The sequence below is a fragment of the Rhinatrema bivittatum genome, chromosome 10 (assembly GCF_901001135.1).
Source record: "Rhinatrema bivittatum chromosome 10, aRhiBiv1.1, whole genome shotgun sequence".
Classification (NCBI taxonomy): Eukaryota; Metazoa; Chordata; class Amphibia; order Gymnophiona; family Rhinatrematidae; genus Rhinatrema; species Rhinatrema bivittatum.
The window spans coordinates 58096943-58113627 of record NC_042624.1 but is presented as its reverse complement, the minus strand read 5'-3'; the positions used below and the strand labels follow the sequence as shown (position 1 = coordinate 58113627).

The 16685-nt window shown below is 39.0% G+C and overlaps 1 protein-coding gene across 3 annotated transcripts in view; it reads right to left on the bottom strand.

Moving 5' to 3' along the window:
- The window catches only part of DENND1B (DENN domain containing 1B), a 505088-nt gene that overhangs the window by 240648 nt on the left and 247755 nt on the right, over nucleotides 1-16685 (bottom strand). Inside the window, exons 6-9 of one of the 3 annotated variants that reach the window (XM_029617745.1) lie at nucleotides 13389-13458; nucleotides 6060-6140; nucleotides 4525-4575; nucleotides 2471-2524 (exon numbers count right to left, since the gene is read on the bottom strand). In XM_029617745.1, the coding sequence (XP_029473605.1) occupies nucleotides 2471-2524; nucleotides 4525-4575; nucleotides 6060-6140; nucleotides 13389-13458 (256 nt within the window). The remainder of the gene's footprint in view (nucleotides 1-2470; nucleotides 2525-4524; nucleotides 4576-6059; nucleotides 6141-13388; nucleotides 13459-16685) is intronic. The other 2 variants (XM_029617746.1, XM_029617747.1) reach the window with 2 other exon arrangements.

The window sequence follows — 16685 nt, the reverse complement described above, 5'->3', positions numbered from 1 at the left end:
CCTACTGTATTATCCGTAACACACCTTGAACTCCCTGGCTAGTAAGGCATGGCAAATAAACGATGATGATAATGATGGCAGGATAAAAAATTAGCCAGCTAAGTCTGGGGTGCATAAATTGGCAGAATTTTTAATTCATGGCATTTGTCTGGCTAAGTGACAAACTTGGCTGGACAAATGTGCTGAATATGGACCTCTCGTTTTAAGAATAGCTTCTATCATTTTGCCTGCCACCAATGTCCAGGCTTATCAGTCTATAGTTTCACAGATCATCCTGGAACTCTTTTTAAAAATTGGTGTTATATTGGCTCCCCTCCAGTCTTCAGGTATAGTGGCAATTTTAAGTGATAGGTTAAAGACAATTAGTAAATCGCCCAAGAGAGGTGCACGGACAATGCCAAATAATAATATTGTTCTACAAAAAGGCAAAGTCTAAAGTAACCTATTATTTAATATGGGCTATCAGCAAGCTGTGACGTGTCTGGTATACTCAAACCACCTGCCAGACAACTCGTAAACTGGATTACGCCATGAAGACTGGCAAGCGAGACTTCATTTTTTGAGTCCGGCCGATCTGATTCACAGATGAATATTGATTCTCTGCTTAGTTCCTGATGCAGTCATTTTTGAAAACATTGGCTGATGTCGAGCATGTGGGACTCTAATACTGATTTTATTTGCTGTTAAACTTTCAAAAAACAGTTTACCAATTTGGTTGATTTGGGGTAAATGATGGTGGTCCGGTGGCAGTTTGAGTATACTGCACGTGTCACGGCTTGCTGATACATCATATTAAGTAAGTTACCTTTGACTTTGGCTTTTTGTAGAATAATAAAGATAAACAGCAACAGGTCGGCAATTTCATGTTAAGTTCTTTCAGAATTCTGGCGTTATCATCTGGTCCTTGTCATTTGTTACTCTTTAGTTTGCCAATGTGATATGTTGCATCTTCCATTATCTCAGAGATTTGCTTTAGTTGCTCAGAATCATCAACATCAAAAAAATATGTTTCTGGAATGGATGTGTCCCCCCAGCATCCTCCATATTAAAGACCGAGACAAAGAATTCATACTTCTCTCCGAACCATGTGCTTCTGGTTTCACCCATGATTTAATTTAAAAGCTGTTCTATCTCCTTTTTAAAATGTTAGTGCCAGCAGCTGGGTTCCACCTTGGTTAAGGTGGAGCTCATCTTATCAGAATTGGCTCCCCTTTTCCCAAAATGCTCTTCACTTTCTAATAAATGTAAAAGCCTTCCTCAGTGCACCATCACCTTATGCATGCATCAAGATTTTGGAGTTCAGCATGTGTCTGGGGTCTTGCATGTGGAACAGGAAGCATTTCTGAGAATGTGACCCTGGAGGTTCTTTCGATTTCCTACCTATAATCTTAAGCTTACCTTCCGGAACCTTTCCCCTTTATATTCACATGTACCACGACAGTGGGCTCCTCTTCAATGCTCTCTAAATTACTATCTAGGTGATGCACAAGATCTGATATCTTTGCACTAAGCAAGTTACCAAGCGATTCTCATGCCCACTAGCCCCCAGCTATCTACATTCCTAATAATCAAATTACCGTCTCCAATGGCAGCCCTAACTCTTTCTTCTTGCTTTCATCTGACCAAGGTATCTACATTCAACACTAGGTCAATGAGAGCAATAATATGGAAGGAACAAAAACAGAGTACTGGAGCAAGAAACTTAACTGGACAGAAGAAAAACTAATTTTGTGGAAGGCTCTTCTATCTTTCATTAGCATGAAATCTCTCATACCTCAAGGACACATAGCAACAGTATAAGCTCAGATCTTTGCCACTGTCTATGAATTTTGTGTAATATCATTTAAAATTGAAATCATTCATGGGTTGCAACCACTAAGGATGCTCGCCCAGAAAAAAACACCATCACTTTGGATTAATATAATACCTTTTACCCTTAACTAGATCCCAATTTGTTTTACCATTTAAAATGTCCAAATTAACCTCACAATTTTATAGTATATACTGAAATACTTCTGTCAACCAATTTTGATGCCAGATCTGTTTATTTACTTCAAAAAGAAAACCACTATTACACAATTACAGATACATAAACTGAGGAAAGAAGATGACTTGCACAAGGACATACAGAGAGTCAATGGAAGACAAGGTTCTGAATGCAGGAATACTGAGTGTTCTTGTGATTTGCTGTTTACTGCATTAAATACAAGACTAGGGTTTCTCAACCCAGTCCTCGGGACAACTGGGCTAGTTAGGCTTTCAGGATATCCGCAGTGAATATGCAGAGACAGGTTTGCATATATTGGAAGCACTGTATGCAGATCTATGTCATGCAAATTCACTGTAGATAACCCGAAAACCTGACTGGCTAGGTGTGTTCTGAGGACTGAGTTGAGAACTACTGCACTAGACAGCACCTCTTGCCTTGGTAATTGCCCATAAATAATATCAGAAGTGGCTAGATACTTACACTTTCTGGTATAGTAGGCAGTCCAGTTATATCAGGAGTAATGAAGTATGAATGCTAATCAGTGAGAAAAAGTAGATGTTAATTCCAATTAGATGCAAAAGGAAAGAAGCAATAAAATAAAACCAATGATTAAGATAGCTTATTAAACCAGATGAATATAAAATAGCTGCATGATTGTTTTCATTATTGCAGAAGAAAAGTAAAGTATAGCACTTATCACAAACACCATTAAGAACACCAGGGAAGAGTTTATTATAAATAAAACATAAGGTACTATGCAAATGCTGCCAGTGACAAAGTACAATAGTCTAAAAATGTTGCTATTTTAGCAACCACTCTGAGAAAGGAAGAAATCTCTGCGAGATTTGATTGAGATTATATATATATTTTTTTTTTTCCTGAAACAATGCTGACAAATCCATGAACAGTTATGTTAATCCAATGTATGCATTCCCTAGGGATAAGACTAGTATTATTATGGGAAATTTTGGAAATCATTATAGATTGACCATGGCAAAGGTCTTGTAAAGCACAGTAAAAATCCAGCTGTTTCTCAGGGATGATTTTCTGATAGAACAATTGACCTTAATGTTTCATATTTATATTCAAATCAAGTTTAAAACTCATTTGAATAGGAAGACATTTAAAAAATTATTTTTTAGACAAGACATTTATACTATACAAGTGCTATGGGAAAATTCATCCCAATAAGCCATTGGATCAACTTTTCTGCAAACTGAGGACTTTCATCAAGGCTAACATAGCTTCGCTAAAAAAAAAAAAAAATCAAAGGTAGAATTTTTGAAATTGCTCTTTTTGACACTTTATAAGCCACATTTTTGTTTAAAGGCATAAGGTTCAATTTTGAGGGAAAGAGACACCTTAAAACTGACAGGCTGCAACCATCTTTATCAAGGAGCCCATCTAATAATAAAACTAACAAACTCTGTTCAGCATGGATGGATTAAAAATACTCATATCATCACATGCACATAACTGCTTAAAATAAGAATGAATTTTGGAGAAATAAGATTTAATCTGGAACAGACAGTAATAAAAAATGTATAGTGAAGCTGGCCTAATGGCTTTGTGTCAATGCTGCAAGCTGCCATGAGCAAGATCTAGGTTTGGTTTCTGAGACCATCTTCTGCTTCTCAGATTGACTGGAGGTGTGGATGCTGCAGACGAGGCATTCACAGTTGCTGCTGGAGGGATTCCCAGCCACTGAGTAACAATGATAACTGCTAAACAGACGTACGCATCTTGTATAATGGTTCCCGGGAACTATGGTCAGTGGTCTCTGGCTGAGGAATATTGTTCCATTGATCGAGATATACGGGGAAGGGCAGGGTGTTATTAATGAAGGACAACACCCAGATAGTTGTGAATGAATGCTTATTGCACTGTAGGCTCAAAAGAGATCATTCCTGACTAACAGGGTCATTCTTTATTCTGCAATGGGCAGTTATCGCATGCATTAGGGCATTGTCGCATGTGATAAGGCCCTACCGCACGCAATAATGGCCGCATCGCGGCGATGTCATGATAATTAGGGGAAGAGGAGCAGTGTGGGTGGGATTTAGGCGTGATTATAGCCTGGCAGTGCTGCCAGCGATAATGTTTTCCACATTAACGCCAGCAGCACCGTGGGAAATAACACCACCTTTTCCCGTGGCACTATTGGGGGGGGGCGATAGTGTGCGGCATGGCTGCACCGTGGCGGGAGAAACCGCAGAATGATGAATCTAGGGATAAGTTGGCTGCCCTAAGGCATAGGAGGAAATTGCCAGGCTAAAAAAAAAAATATATTCCTGTTTGGCCTTTTCTAATCAAAAGAATTATTCCTTGTATTTCTGCTCTGCAAAATAATATTTTACAATTAATGCTGAATTAGGAAAATGCAATTACAAAAAAATATATATATTTTCTTTTTTTCTTAAATAAAGCATATGCAGTTCCCAAAGCACAAAGAGAAAACTGAAAAAATTTAACAGAATCAAGAATTTGCTTTTGTCCATTAGAAGTGAAATTTCATATGTCCCTTGTTAACTCACCAATACAGGACTTGGCTGATTTTTCAAAACTTGTTCACTTGAAATAAACAGCTGTTTATCATTTAATCATGTATAGGGGAAAAAGTGAGATTTTTTTTTTTAATTAAATTTAAATGGAAAATAAAATCACTACTCAATTATTTTTTTCAGTAAACAGGACTGTAAAAGCAGTGCCATATACACACACTCAGTTTGTTTCAGGTTTGGGTGAAGCATACAGAAATCTTGCACCATTCTGGCTAGGTAAAGTCACAATTATTTTCCTCCCATATTTCTTACGATTAGTAGAATACTTTATATTTCGAGGACCCAATTGATGTATGTATGGATATATACACTGGAAGGGCAAAAGAGTGTTCTAAGATTATATTTCATAAATAATACATGAACTTTGCTTTCAGGTTTAAAGATGCAAATGACTGATGGATCCCAAAAATGACCTCTGATGGGTAACAATGGCCTCAAGCTGGGGCTTTAAACTTTATAATCCTACTTACCGAAGCATAAAATTCAATAGACCTCCAATCTGTCTTAAACCCTAATCTATCTTTCATAATTATCTACAGCATCTAGAGCCATTAGTTTAAATTTTTAGTTTCTAACAACAACTTTATGGATACGTTTTTTTTTTCTGGTTGAGCTTCTGAAAGACCAATAGCTCTTCTCCAAACCCACAAGGATTTTTGAACACAGTATGACCTCTTTTTCACAAAACAAACTGTAGAAGTTGCTGTACCATCATTTAATGTGCAAATATCAACAAAAATTCCTTAGAAGTACACATGCCCCACACAAAAAGTGAATTAACCTGTATTTATGTGCACTCTTTAAAGTAATCTTGTGAAGGCAGTTTGAGAACTGTTTTGCATAAACATCTACCATATGAGGTGATGCCACATCAAATGACAAGTTCATCAAGGAGAAAATTCCAACATTCCCTCATCTATTTAGTCTTGCACTTTCTTTACAAGAATGCTAAAATAAGAACTTTATAATGGGAAGCAATATAAAAGTGTAGTCAGGTAGGAGCCTTCTCAATAAAAGTATTTGGTCAGGGGAGCAGAGGGTCTGAACAGTGTCAGACTGTTCTGCCATAGTCTGATAACACTAGGGCTGTAATAGTATACGCCGGGATTCTCTTAAAAGCTCACAATAGATAGAATGCTAAAGGTAATCATTATAGATTTTTAATTTATTTTTTTACATATAACACCTTTCCTGCTTTCTGGTGGGATTTAATTTACTAAATTGATCCCCTTTCTTCCCAATCCCAACAGGGCTGCAGACTGATTGGTCTATTCCTATAGGAGTCTTCAGACCTCAATGAAATCTGCCTTGTTTCATGCTAACCACCTGATTCCTTGGCTCAACTGATAATCACAACCAAGTACATAGGTTTACAAGCGCCGTTGCCCTTAGTTATGAAATGGGCCTCTCCACTTCAAAATTATTTGCTATTCTTAAAATGCCATACAGTGTTTTTCTTTACCAGAAGATTTAACATTAAAAAAAAAAAATCTAAACATTATACCTACCACGCTTAGATTGACAGGAGTGTTTGCTTTTGGCAGAGGATGGCTATACAGCGATTTCAACATATCATTCAAGTCATTCTCCTGCAGCAAAAATAATTTTAATTATATTACATACAGAATATAAATGCCAGTTCTAGTGATATCTATACAAACTGCAAGACCATATGGATATGTCAACATTTTACCCATCTGGCAATAAGCATGCCTTTCTTGCTTTTTGAGTTCAAAACTTTTTATTAAGTATAAGAATACATACCAAATACAACCCTGGAGTACAGTGGTTCCTTGGTACACCAGAGAAGTAACAGAGACAAATATAATAATCACCACTGCAAGAGGGAGAAGGCTAGAAAGAAAAAGGAAGGGGAGGAAGGGGGAGGAGCTTCCAACAAAACAGAAAAAGGAAACCAAGAGCAGACAGGATATTCAGAACGAGAATTAGAACGGTAATATGGCAACACAGTCCAATCAGTCGAACATCCATGTTCCGCATCCGTAAAGTAGTGATCCACCAATCTCCACAAAGCTATCCAGCTGTGAGTCCAGTGAAATAGACTGGCTGCTTCCTTTTCGTAGCGATAATAGACACACAGTGTGCCACCAAAAAGTAACATTGAGACCAACAGAGTTTTTCTAATTTAACAACACCAATTTAACAGCAATAGACAATAGAAAGTCCAGTACCTTCCTCTTCAAAGAGGGAAGAGGTGGCTGTATTGCAAGGGATTTGAGAACAATAAGCTTATATGATATTGAGCAGGAAATCATGACCCAATCCTCATGCCAGTAAGTCTGAGTAGCAGGACAGTGAAATAAGAGAAGGGACAAAGTAGCTTTGGGGGCCTTACATGACCAACAGTGATGAGTTACTGATAACCCAGCCTTAAATTTGGTCAGGGGAGTCCAAACAGCTCGATGGGCCAGAAAGTACATAGATTGAGTAAGATGGGAAGAAAGAGAAACCCAAAACAAAGGCCATGGGAAACTAGGAGAGAGGGAGAGATCATGAGCTCATATAGCATCCAATCCCACACAGTGTGGAAAGATACAAAGCTTAAAATACTTATAGATACATGTGACACTATGGCCGTTGACTGTTAATTGTCGCAGCACAATCAGAGCCTGGGGGAGCAGTGGAAAATCCAAGGCAGCTTGAGAAAGGCAGGAAAGGAGTTGGACCCACCATAGGAATTGAGAGGTAGGTAAATGAAATTGGGCCTGTAACTCTGAAAACTGGAGAGGGGTACAGCCATGATAGAGTTGCTGAGGAGTCCAGATACCAGCTTTTTGCCAAACAGGCCAATTTAAAGGCGTCTGAGAAATCTGAAATTAAGCCACAATGGTAATAAAGTCAATGAGAGCCAAGGCACCGACAACTGAGGCACAGCATTCTCAAAGGCATGAAAAGCAGTATAGGTAGCCAAAAGAATAGTATGAGAGTGGAAGGGAGTCATTTTAGCCAGCCCTGGAATGAAGGACAGAGGGACGGGTGAAACATACCTTGCTCCAAGGAAAGCCACATAGGAAGAGAGGAGGAAGGAACATAATCAGATATCCAGACAAGACCCTGTTGCAATAAAAAAGGATAAATGATAGCAATGAAAATCCAGGAAGTTAACCCCACCTGGCTGCCGAGACTATTTTAGGGTATGCAGCGAGATCCAGGAGGGTTGGCAACCCATAAGAAATGAGATAGCAAGCCATCCAATTTGCGATAAAAAGGAGGAGGAGATGGCATCGGTAACATATTAAGTATGAAATTAATCTGGGGGGCAAGCACCATCTTAAATGTGTCAAGGCGGCCCCACCAAGAAAGGAAAAGGGGGCACCTCAGACACACACTATCCATGATGAGAGAGAGTATGCGATCCCCAGCTTTGGATAAGGTGACAGAAAGAGAGGAACAGAAATAAATACCAAGATATTTCAAACCATCTGTGATCCAATGAAATTGGGAAAGTAAAGAAGCTAAACTAATGGCATAACAATTAAGGGACATTAGCTCAGATATAGCCCAGTTAACGTGGTAACTAGAAATACAAGCAAAAGAGGAAATATGTTGCATAATATGGGGGATGGTGTCAAGGGGCCGGCTAATAAAACAGAGATCATCATCCGCATATGCTGCCAGCTTAAATTCCCGACCATGAAAGGAAATACCCGTAACAGTAGATTCTTGCCACAGAGAAAGTAGAAGGGGTTCTAAGGGAGTATTGAACAAATATGGGGAAAAAAGGAAACCCTGGTGAGTCCTCCACTGGCGAGAAACCAGTTGGGAAAGAGTATCATTAATGGAGAGGAAGGAAACTGGGGATTGATATAACAACCATGTTAGAGAAAGGAAGGAGTCACCACAACCAAATCACCACAGAACTTCAAAAAGATAATCCCACTCTGCATGATCAAAAGCCTTTCCAGCCTCGAGGGACAGAGCAACTAGGGGTTCTGGGACTTCCGCAGACAGGTGTGGAATATTTAAAAATAATCTTGCATTATCAGTAATTAGGTGCCCTTTCATAAAATCAGACAGAGACATGCAAAAATGTGCCAATAACCTGACCAAATCGCAGTCAGTAATTTAGCAAAAATGATTTAAATATTTAACAGGAAGATTGGCCTGTAATTAGAGACCAGTAAAGGATCCCTATTTGGTTTAGGAAAAAACCCCACAATTTTAGCTTCATTGAAATGGGGAGATGCTAAACCAGAGGTCTGCATAGAAGTATAAAACAACTAAAGGTGAGGGAGTAGCGAAGAGGCAAAGGATTTATAAAATTCCACAGGTATCCTGTCCAAACCAGGAGCCTTCCCAGATTGAAGGGAAGCAATAGCAAATCCAATCTCAGTCCGGGTGACTGGTTTATCAAGCATATCTATAGCCATGGGAGTGAGAGTGGGATGATCCAAAGCAGAAAGATAGTGAGAAAAAAATAGGGGGATCATTGTGAGATTCGGAAGTATACAGGGAAGAATAAAAAGCAGAGAACTCCTGGAGAATTCCAGCTGGTGTAGAGATAGTACCATCCCTCTATTTTATAAGGGCAAACCTCTGCCTTTCTTTACAAGAACGTAAATAGGTGGCCAATAATCAGCCAGACTTATTTTGCTCAGAGTAGTATCAAGATTTCTGTAGAAAGATAGCCTTACCAGCTTGGTTGCTTAATATAGTACTGATATTTTAATTTATAAAGCTGATGTAGCAGAGAATTATTCATGGAGGTGACATGATCCCTTTCTAAAGTAGCAATTCAAGATTCCAAATCTTTAATATGAATCCGGGATATCTTGTGAGCATGTGCAGAATAGGCAATGATTTCGCCCTGCAACACAGCTTTAAAAGCTTCCGTATAGTTTGCAGAGAATCACTACTGGTGGAGTTAAAAGAGAAAAATTCTGTAATGAAAGACATAATCTTGGACCGAAAGGCTGTATCATTTAACAAAGCCGCATTAAAATGCCAGCTGAAAGCACCAGGCAGAGGAAGACTCCAATGAATTGAGAGAACAGCGCATGATCAGAGATAAGAATAGGGGAAATCATAGAAGAATAGGTAGAGTGTAATAAGGAGGAAGAAATTAAGAAATAATCAATACAAGAATAAGAATGATGGGAAAAGGAGAAAAAAAAAGTGTAGTCTTTTACAGTGGGATTTAAAAGTCTCCAGGGGTCCACCAGATGAAAGGCAGAGATAACATTGTGAACAGCTGTATGAGACATTGTAGATTTAGCAGGACTGATGGTCCATAACCAAATCAAGAGGCTGATTAAAATCCCTCCCCACAATGACTGGAACATCAGCATAAGTACATAACAAGGAAGAGATGTCAGCATAAAGGCAGAAACATCTGTATAAAGTGCATAAACATTTAACAGCAGCAGCTGAGTATTATGGATAGAAACCACCACAGCAACCCAACGTCCATCAGGGCAGACTCTTGCTTAATAAGTTGCAAGGTAATGCTTTATGTACTAAAATTGCAACCCCCACTTCTTATGAGCCGCAGGAATAAAAAAGACCTGACCCACCCAATCCTGTTGCAGTTTAAGCAATTCCATGGAAGATAAATGAGTTTTTTGCAAAAAAAACAATATCAGGGAATAAAGATTTCAAGTGAGTTAAGACTTTCTTGCACTTAATACAGTGATTTAGGTCATTCACATTCAGGGTAAAAAGTTTTAAATCAGTCGCCATGAGAACAAGACAGGCAAGAACATAACTGCAAATCAGCCAACCACAAAAAGGAGCATACAGAGAAAAGCATACAATCAGAAAAACTCTAGTATAAAAATTTGAGGGAAGCTCCAAGGAGTACAAGTTGGAAGCATAAGCAAAACAAAACAGAAAAAGAGAAGCACACACAAGAAAAAAAGAGTGCTACTATGATCCCCGATGCATGGGAATAAGGAAAAGGAGGTGGTAGGACAAGGAAATAGGCCGCTCCAATCTCCTCAAAAAGAAAAATGAACTATACAGGCGGTTGCCTAACTTAGCACATACAAAAGTACACTCAGTGAAGCTGGGAGGGAATACCATGAAAATAAAGAGGCCATCACGCCTCAAAAGCAAAATAGCAAGGACAAAGGGAAAACATTTGTAGAATATTATGGACTTGTAACCAAAGGAAAATGAAAGCAAAATGTGCTAAAAGTCACAACTAGGGAAAAAAATAAAAAACAAACTTCCAAAAACGTTCTGAAAAATACCACGCTAGGCAGATATGCAAGGGGAGTGCCAAATATAAAACAGTAAATGATAAAAAAATACCAGAAAATAAACAAAGTGATCAGGCGGAAGGGGCGTGATCCATCCAACGACAGAAAATTACAGAATAACATAAGTCCAACAGAAAAAGCAAAAGCCACAAAAAAGAAAAAGGTTGATTGGAAAACAAAAGGAAAACTGAGAAAGCCCGATCCAGCAGTGAGAAAAGCAACCCCATTTCACCACTCTGCACCCCAAAATGTCAGCCAAGGTGCAGAGGGTGCCAATTGGGAAAAAAAGAAAAAGATAATGGCAACTCTGAGGAGCATTCAAGTAACCATTGGAGAAGTCAGCCGAAAGCCATCCAATGTAGGCAATCAGCTCGGCTGGGTCATCATACGACCGGGTCAAATTGTTGCAAGTGACTTGCATTCTGGCAGGGTAGAGCAGATCATATTGTGTGCTGACCTCCCGAAGCCACTGTCTTAGACCCAAAAAAGCCTTCATGCGGGCAGCGGTGGTCTTGGCCACATCAGGAACATAAAAAGAAGCTGCATGCCATCAAAAGATACAGGCGATTTAGTTTCGGCAGTCGCCAAAATCATCTTTTTATATTATTATATTTTTTCAATTATTATATATTTCCAATCTGTATCCGAAGTTTTATCCAATCTATATCTTCCAATATACCAGTTGTGTTTTGCTTGTAACATGTTTGTTAGAACATATGTGTTTTCGCCTGTAATAAGTTGTTACACCTGTAAACCGGAGTGAAGGCCTTTAGCTAAATTTCGGCATATAAAAGCGTACAAATAAATAAATAAATCATGACATGTTGATATCGTAGGAGCTTCAAAATAATGGGCCGCAGGTGGGAGGCGTGAGGCGTTGGCTGTGAAGGGATCCTATGGGCCTGCTCAATTTCCAGCAGAAGCTCAAAGTAGAGATCCAGACTAATGTGGATAAGCTGCCAAAGAAAGGGCAGCATTTCAGAACCTTCACGACTCTCAGGCACACCAAGAATGCGAAGATTATTGCGCCAATTCTGGTTAGAAAGATCCTCAAAATCCTGCTGCAGAGATGCAAGTTGCTGCAAAACACGCTGAAGGTCAGCAATGGTTGCTTTGCAGGAGTCAAGTTAGTGCTCTACTGTGTCCAAACACAGCAACAGGGTGGCTTCATTAGCGGGAAGATCCAAGAGTTCCAACTTAATTGTACAAGTAGTTTTGGTATTGTGGCAGATCATATCCTTAAGTTGCTGTAGCTCAAGGAGTATGGAATCTTGAGGCAGCGTGGCTTGCCCAGCTGGCAATTTCTCTGAGGAAGGTGGATAATGTTTGGTGTTCTTAGTCGCAGAAAGAACTGCAAACGCTGTTTCAATTTTTCCCGATTTGGTAGCAGACATTATATGGAAGCACACGGCAAACATAAAAGCCAATAGTGGCAGAAAGGGGCAACAAAAGCTAAAAAAAATAGTAGGGAGATCAGAGGAGCTAAAAGATTAAGCGGCCATCTTCCTTGGTGCTCACCAGCGCCCCCCACCTTTCTTGCTTTTAAGATACAGACTAATATTTCTATTAGCACATTATCCTGCTACATTCTCTAAATACCCAAGAACAAATTTATAAAAATGTCAGTTCTTCACTATTGGCTACAAGCATTTTCTCCCTTTCAGAGAAGCCTTTAACATAAATATAGAAAAACAAGGATCGAAGATGTTTGTCCACTACAGAAAAAAAGGCCTTGTATTTGATAAATATCACATTTCAAAAGCAGTCAGGCTAACCCATATGTGTAGCAGTTCTCTTGCAACTCAATAATCTACATAAACTTACCTTTAGATTTGTTTATACAAAAATTGTCACTTCACTGTCATATGATACCAACAGTATTTTTTAATTACTGCAAGATGACAGCAAATATGAAATTCACACTGACTTTTTAAAATTCTAACAAAATTAATATTACTCTTCTAGAACTCATACTGATACATAGCTATATAAATGATGTAAATTGTTCGTTTGCAAAAAGGTTTAATATCTTTCTACTGAATTTTGAAAATTGTCATGAAAACTGCACTGGTAGAGACAAGACAACCTGAGAAACACTGGGTACTTTTCGCTAGTACTATTATATAGTAAATACTAATAAATTATAATAATATTCTGCAGCCAAGATACTAAAGTGCATTAACACTATTGCATACAGTGTTAGCCTGTGCATATTAGCTTGTGATCGTTTTAGCACAAAATTTACCCTAATGTAACAAGATGCAAAATTATACAAAATAGCTCATTACCTTTGAGTGCAATGGAAAAGTACACAAAACATGCAAAATGTAATCTGAAATTCTAATAAAAAAGGAATATGCAAAATGAAACAAAGACACATTAACACCCAAATCTTAACTACACCTAGTGGAAGTGTAATTAAGCTGTTGCATTACCATTCGCACTAATACACATTCAGTAATGCATGCCTCATTTGCATCTCATTAACAGTGGTCACTGTTAAACACAAAATACCACATGTACATGTGATAATCACCAATGTTAACACACTCTAGTACATTGGCCCCAAAATGACATAAGTACACATAACTGAAAGAGTTTTAGAATTCAGTTTACCTGTTCTTTTACCAAGTAGTCAGCCAGAGTATTTAAAAGTTTATAGTACACCTCAAACCATGGCAAGTAACTGTAAAGCAAAAGAAAAAGGACAGCCTTTTAGTTCAAAAGATGAAAACATTTCTATTTCTAGTCTTTTACCAGCTTCTGCAATAGATTAATCACTTTCCATCATAAACATTTTGGACCCTACCTACTGAAGGACTCTTCTATAGATACAAGATGAAGAGAAAAAAAAATAGCAAATGGAACTCAATCAAACTCATCTGCATTTCATCACAATATGATGAAACCAAAGTTTTCTGCATGAAAGTAAGAGGGCTATTCAGATATTGAGAGAGAATAACAAGTATGTTGAAAGTGAGGTCCTCAAACGATTTACTAAGAAAACCAGAAATGAAAGATACTCCAACATTTTTAATCATGCAATACTCTTTACATCAGATAATACACCACAAAGATAAAAAAGTGTTTTTAAACTGAACACATTTCTGCAGTAATCCAATCATGTGATTGGTGAGCAAAATAAAACAAAACAACCTAAAAGCAGGTTTGTTTACTTTAAACAGTGTTTTCCGTAGATAGCAGGATGAATTAGCCATGCTGTTTGGGTGATATTTATTTAGTGCTTTTTTTTATATCGGCATTCATGATACAATCATATCATGTCGGTTTACAGGGAACCGGGGTACAACAACCTTAAACATTAACATAGCGAAGAGAGGTAATAGTTACATTGAAACAGGGGTGATGGATCTGGGGGAAGAAGAAGACAAAGCAGAAGGTAACTCAATGAGCAAACAATTATTTACAGTGTGCTGAATGTTCAGTAATGATAGCTATGACGGATCAGTGAGCTTAGGGAAAGGCTTGTTTAAATAACCAAGTCTTAAGCCTTTTTCTAAATGTCATCAGGCAGGGTTCTTGTCTGAGTTCAGGGGGAATAGCATTCCATATGCTTGGTCCTGCTGTAGAGAAAGCCCGTTCTCTGGTGGCTAGATGATGGGTGGATTTGGTTGGGGGGCCGTGCAGGGATCCTCTGTAGGCTTCTCTGATAGACTACACACCTCTTCTAGACCTGAGTGGGAATTGAAGGTGGGAATTGAAGGTTAAGAGGGGCTTGGTTGTGGATGGTTTTGTGGATGATGGTGAAAGACTTGTGTAGAATTCTGAAACTTATTGGTAGCCAGTGTAGATTTCTGAGGATGGGTGTGATGTGGTCTCTTCTGCAAGTGTTTGTTAGGATTCTGGCCGCAGCGTTTTGAAGCATCTGAAGAGGTTTTATAAAAGAGGCGGGGAGACCTAGCAAAATGGAGTTGCAGTAGTCTATCTTGGAGAATAGAATGGCTTGGAGGACAGTTCTGTAATCTTGAAAGTGTAGAAGTGGTTTAATTCTTTTTAGTACCTGCAGTTTATACAAGCAGTCCTTGGTTGTGTGGTTGATGAAAGTTTTTAAATTCAGACGGTTGTCGATTAATACTCCCAGGTCTCTTGCTTGGGTGACAAAGGTGTCAGTGAGCGACCTTTGCCGATGGTGCTCTTGCGAACCTTCTCTTTTCAAAGACAAAATTTTGATACCCTGCGCCTGCATGGCACTTCCCACGTACAGCGCATCAAAAAGAAAGTTTGCTTACTATAAACTTTTATTTCTGTAGATAGCAGGATGAATTAGCCATGCTGTTTGGGAGTCCCAAGCTTTGTGTTACAAAAAGGAAAAAAATGGAATGGAAGGATGAAAGGACAAGAGTGAACAATTCATATTACCAAGTCACCATTCCTGCTCTTTGACTGTTCCTCGTGAATCTTCTCTTTCTTTTTTTTATTTTTTTTGTTACCCTACTCCCCCAGTGGATATGTCTTTCTGGCTAACCACACTTGACAAAACTGCATGCCCCAACCCGCTATCCAAAGCCACCATTTGGTCTAGGCAGTAGTGAGAGGTAAAGGTATGGATAGATGACCATGTAGCCACTCTAGAAATATGCTCTGAAGATGCGCAATGGAGGACACTGTGTCTCGCACTTCATGTGCCTTGATGGATCCTGCCAATGGTATATGTGTTGACTTAAGGCAGAAATTAATGCAATCTGTGATCCACTTGGAGATTGTCCTCTTGGAGACTGCCATGCCCACTGAGTTAAGATTAAACGAGATGAACAAATGTGATGAATGCCGGTGAGGCTGTGTCCTTTGTTTATAGTAAGTTAAAGCTCTTTTCAGTCCAAAGAGTGGAGTAGTCTCTCTTGCTTATTATTATGTGGTTTAGGAAAGAAGATATGGCTTGACTGAAGTGAAAGGCTGACACTACTTTCAGAAGGAATTTAAGATGTGTTCTGAGTACTACCTTGTCAAGATAAAACTAAGTAAGGTGAGATGTATACCAAGGCTTGGATCTTACCCACTCGAGCCAAGGTGATAGTCACATGAAAAAACACTTTCCAAGTGAGGAATTTCAGAAGGACAGATTGCAGCAATTCAAAGGAGTCCCTCATTACAGCAGTCAAAACCATATTTAAATCCCAGGGCACTGGAGCCTTCTGATGGGAGGATGAAGGTGAAGAAGGCCTCTCATGAAACAAGATACGAATGGATGGGAAGCCACCAAGGAATCCCTGTCTCTCTCATGGTAAGCAGCTATAGCACTTAAATGAACACTTATTGAATACGTGGCGAGACCAATTCTGAAAGATGGAGCAGGTAATCGAGAAGCTCCTTTGGCAACGAAGAAAAGTAGCTAATCTGATGATCTTGACACCACTTCGCATTCCTTTTTCCAGTTGAAGTAATAGTTTTGCCTGGTTGAGCGTTTCAATGATGCTATAATAATGTGTTGAATGCCTGGTGAAAGAGCTAAACCTTGCAAGATCTCGCATGCAACATCCAGACCATCAGGTTCAGCAAAGATTGTAGAGGGTGAAGAAGAGAGCCCTCCTCTTGGGCTGGATCTTGGTCTTGACAGAGATATATTGGGTAGTTCTCGGAATATTGCACCAGATACACAGTTCGACACTGTAAACCACTCCATCTTACTAAATCGACTATCTGACAGGGATAACAGGAACAGCCCTCAGATGGTTCGACTCCTTTCTCAGCAATAGAAGCTATAAAGTCAAAGTCAATAACAAGGAGTATCCACGCATCAATTCTCCACTTGGAGTTCCCCAGGGCTCCTCCCTATCTCCCACCCTATTCAATATCTACCTCCTTCCCCTCTGCCAATTGCTTACAAATTTAAAACTGAAATACTACATATACGCAGACAACGTACAAATTCTGATCCCTATAACCGAATCCATT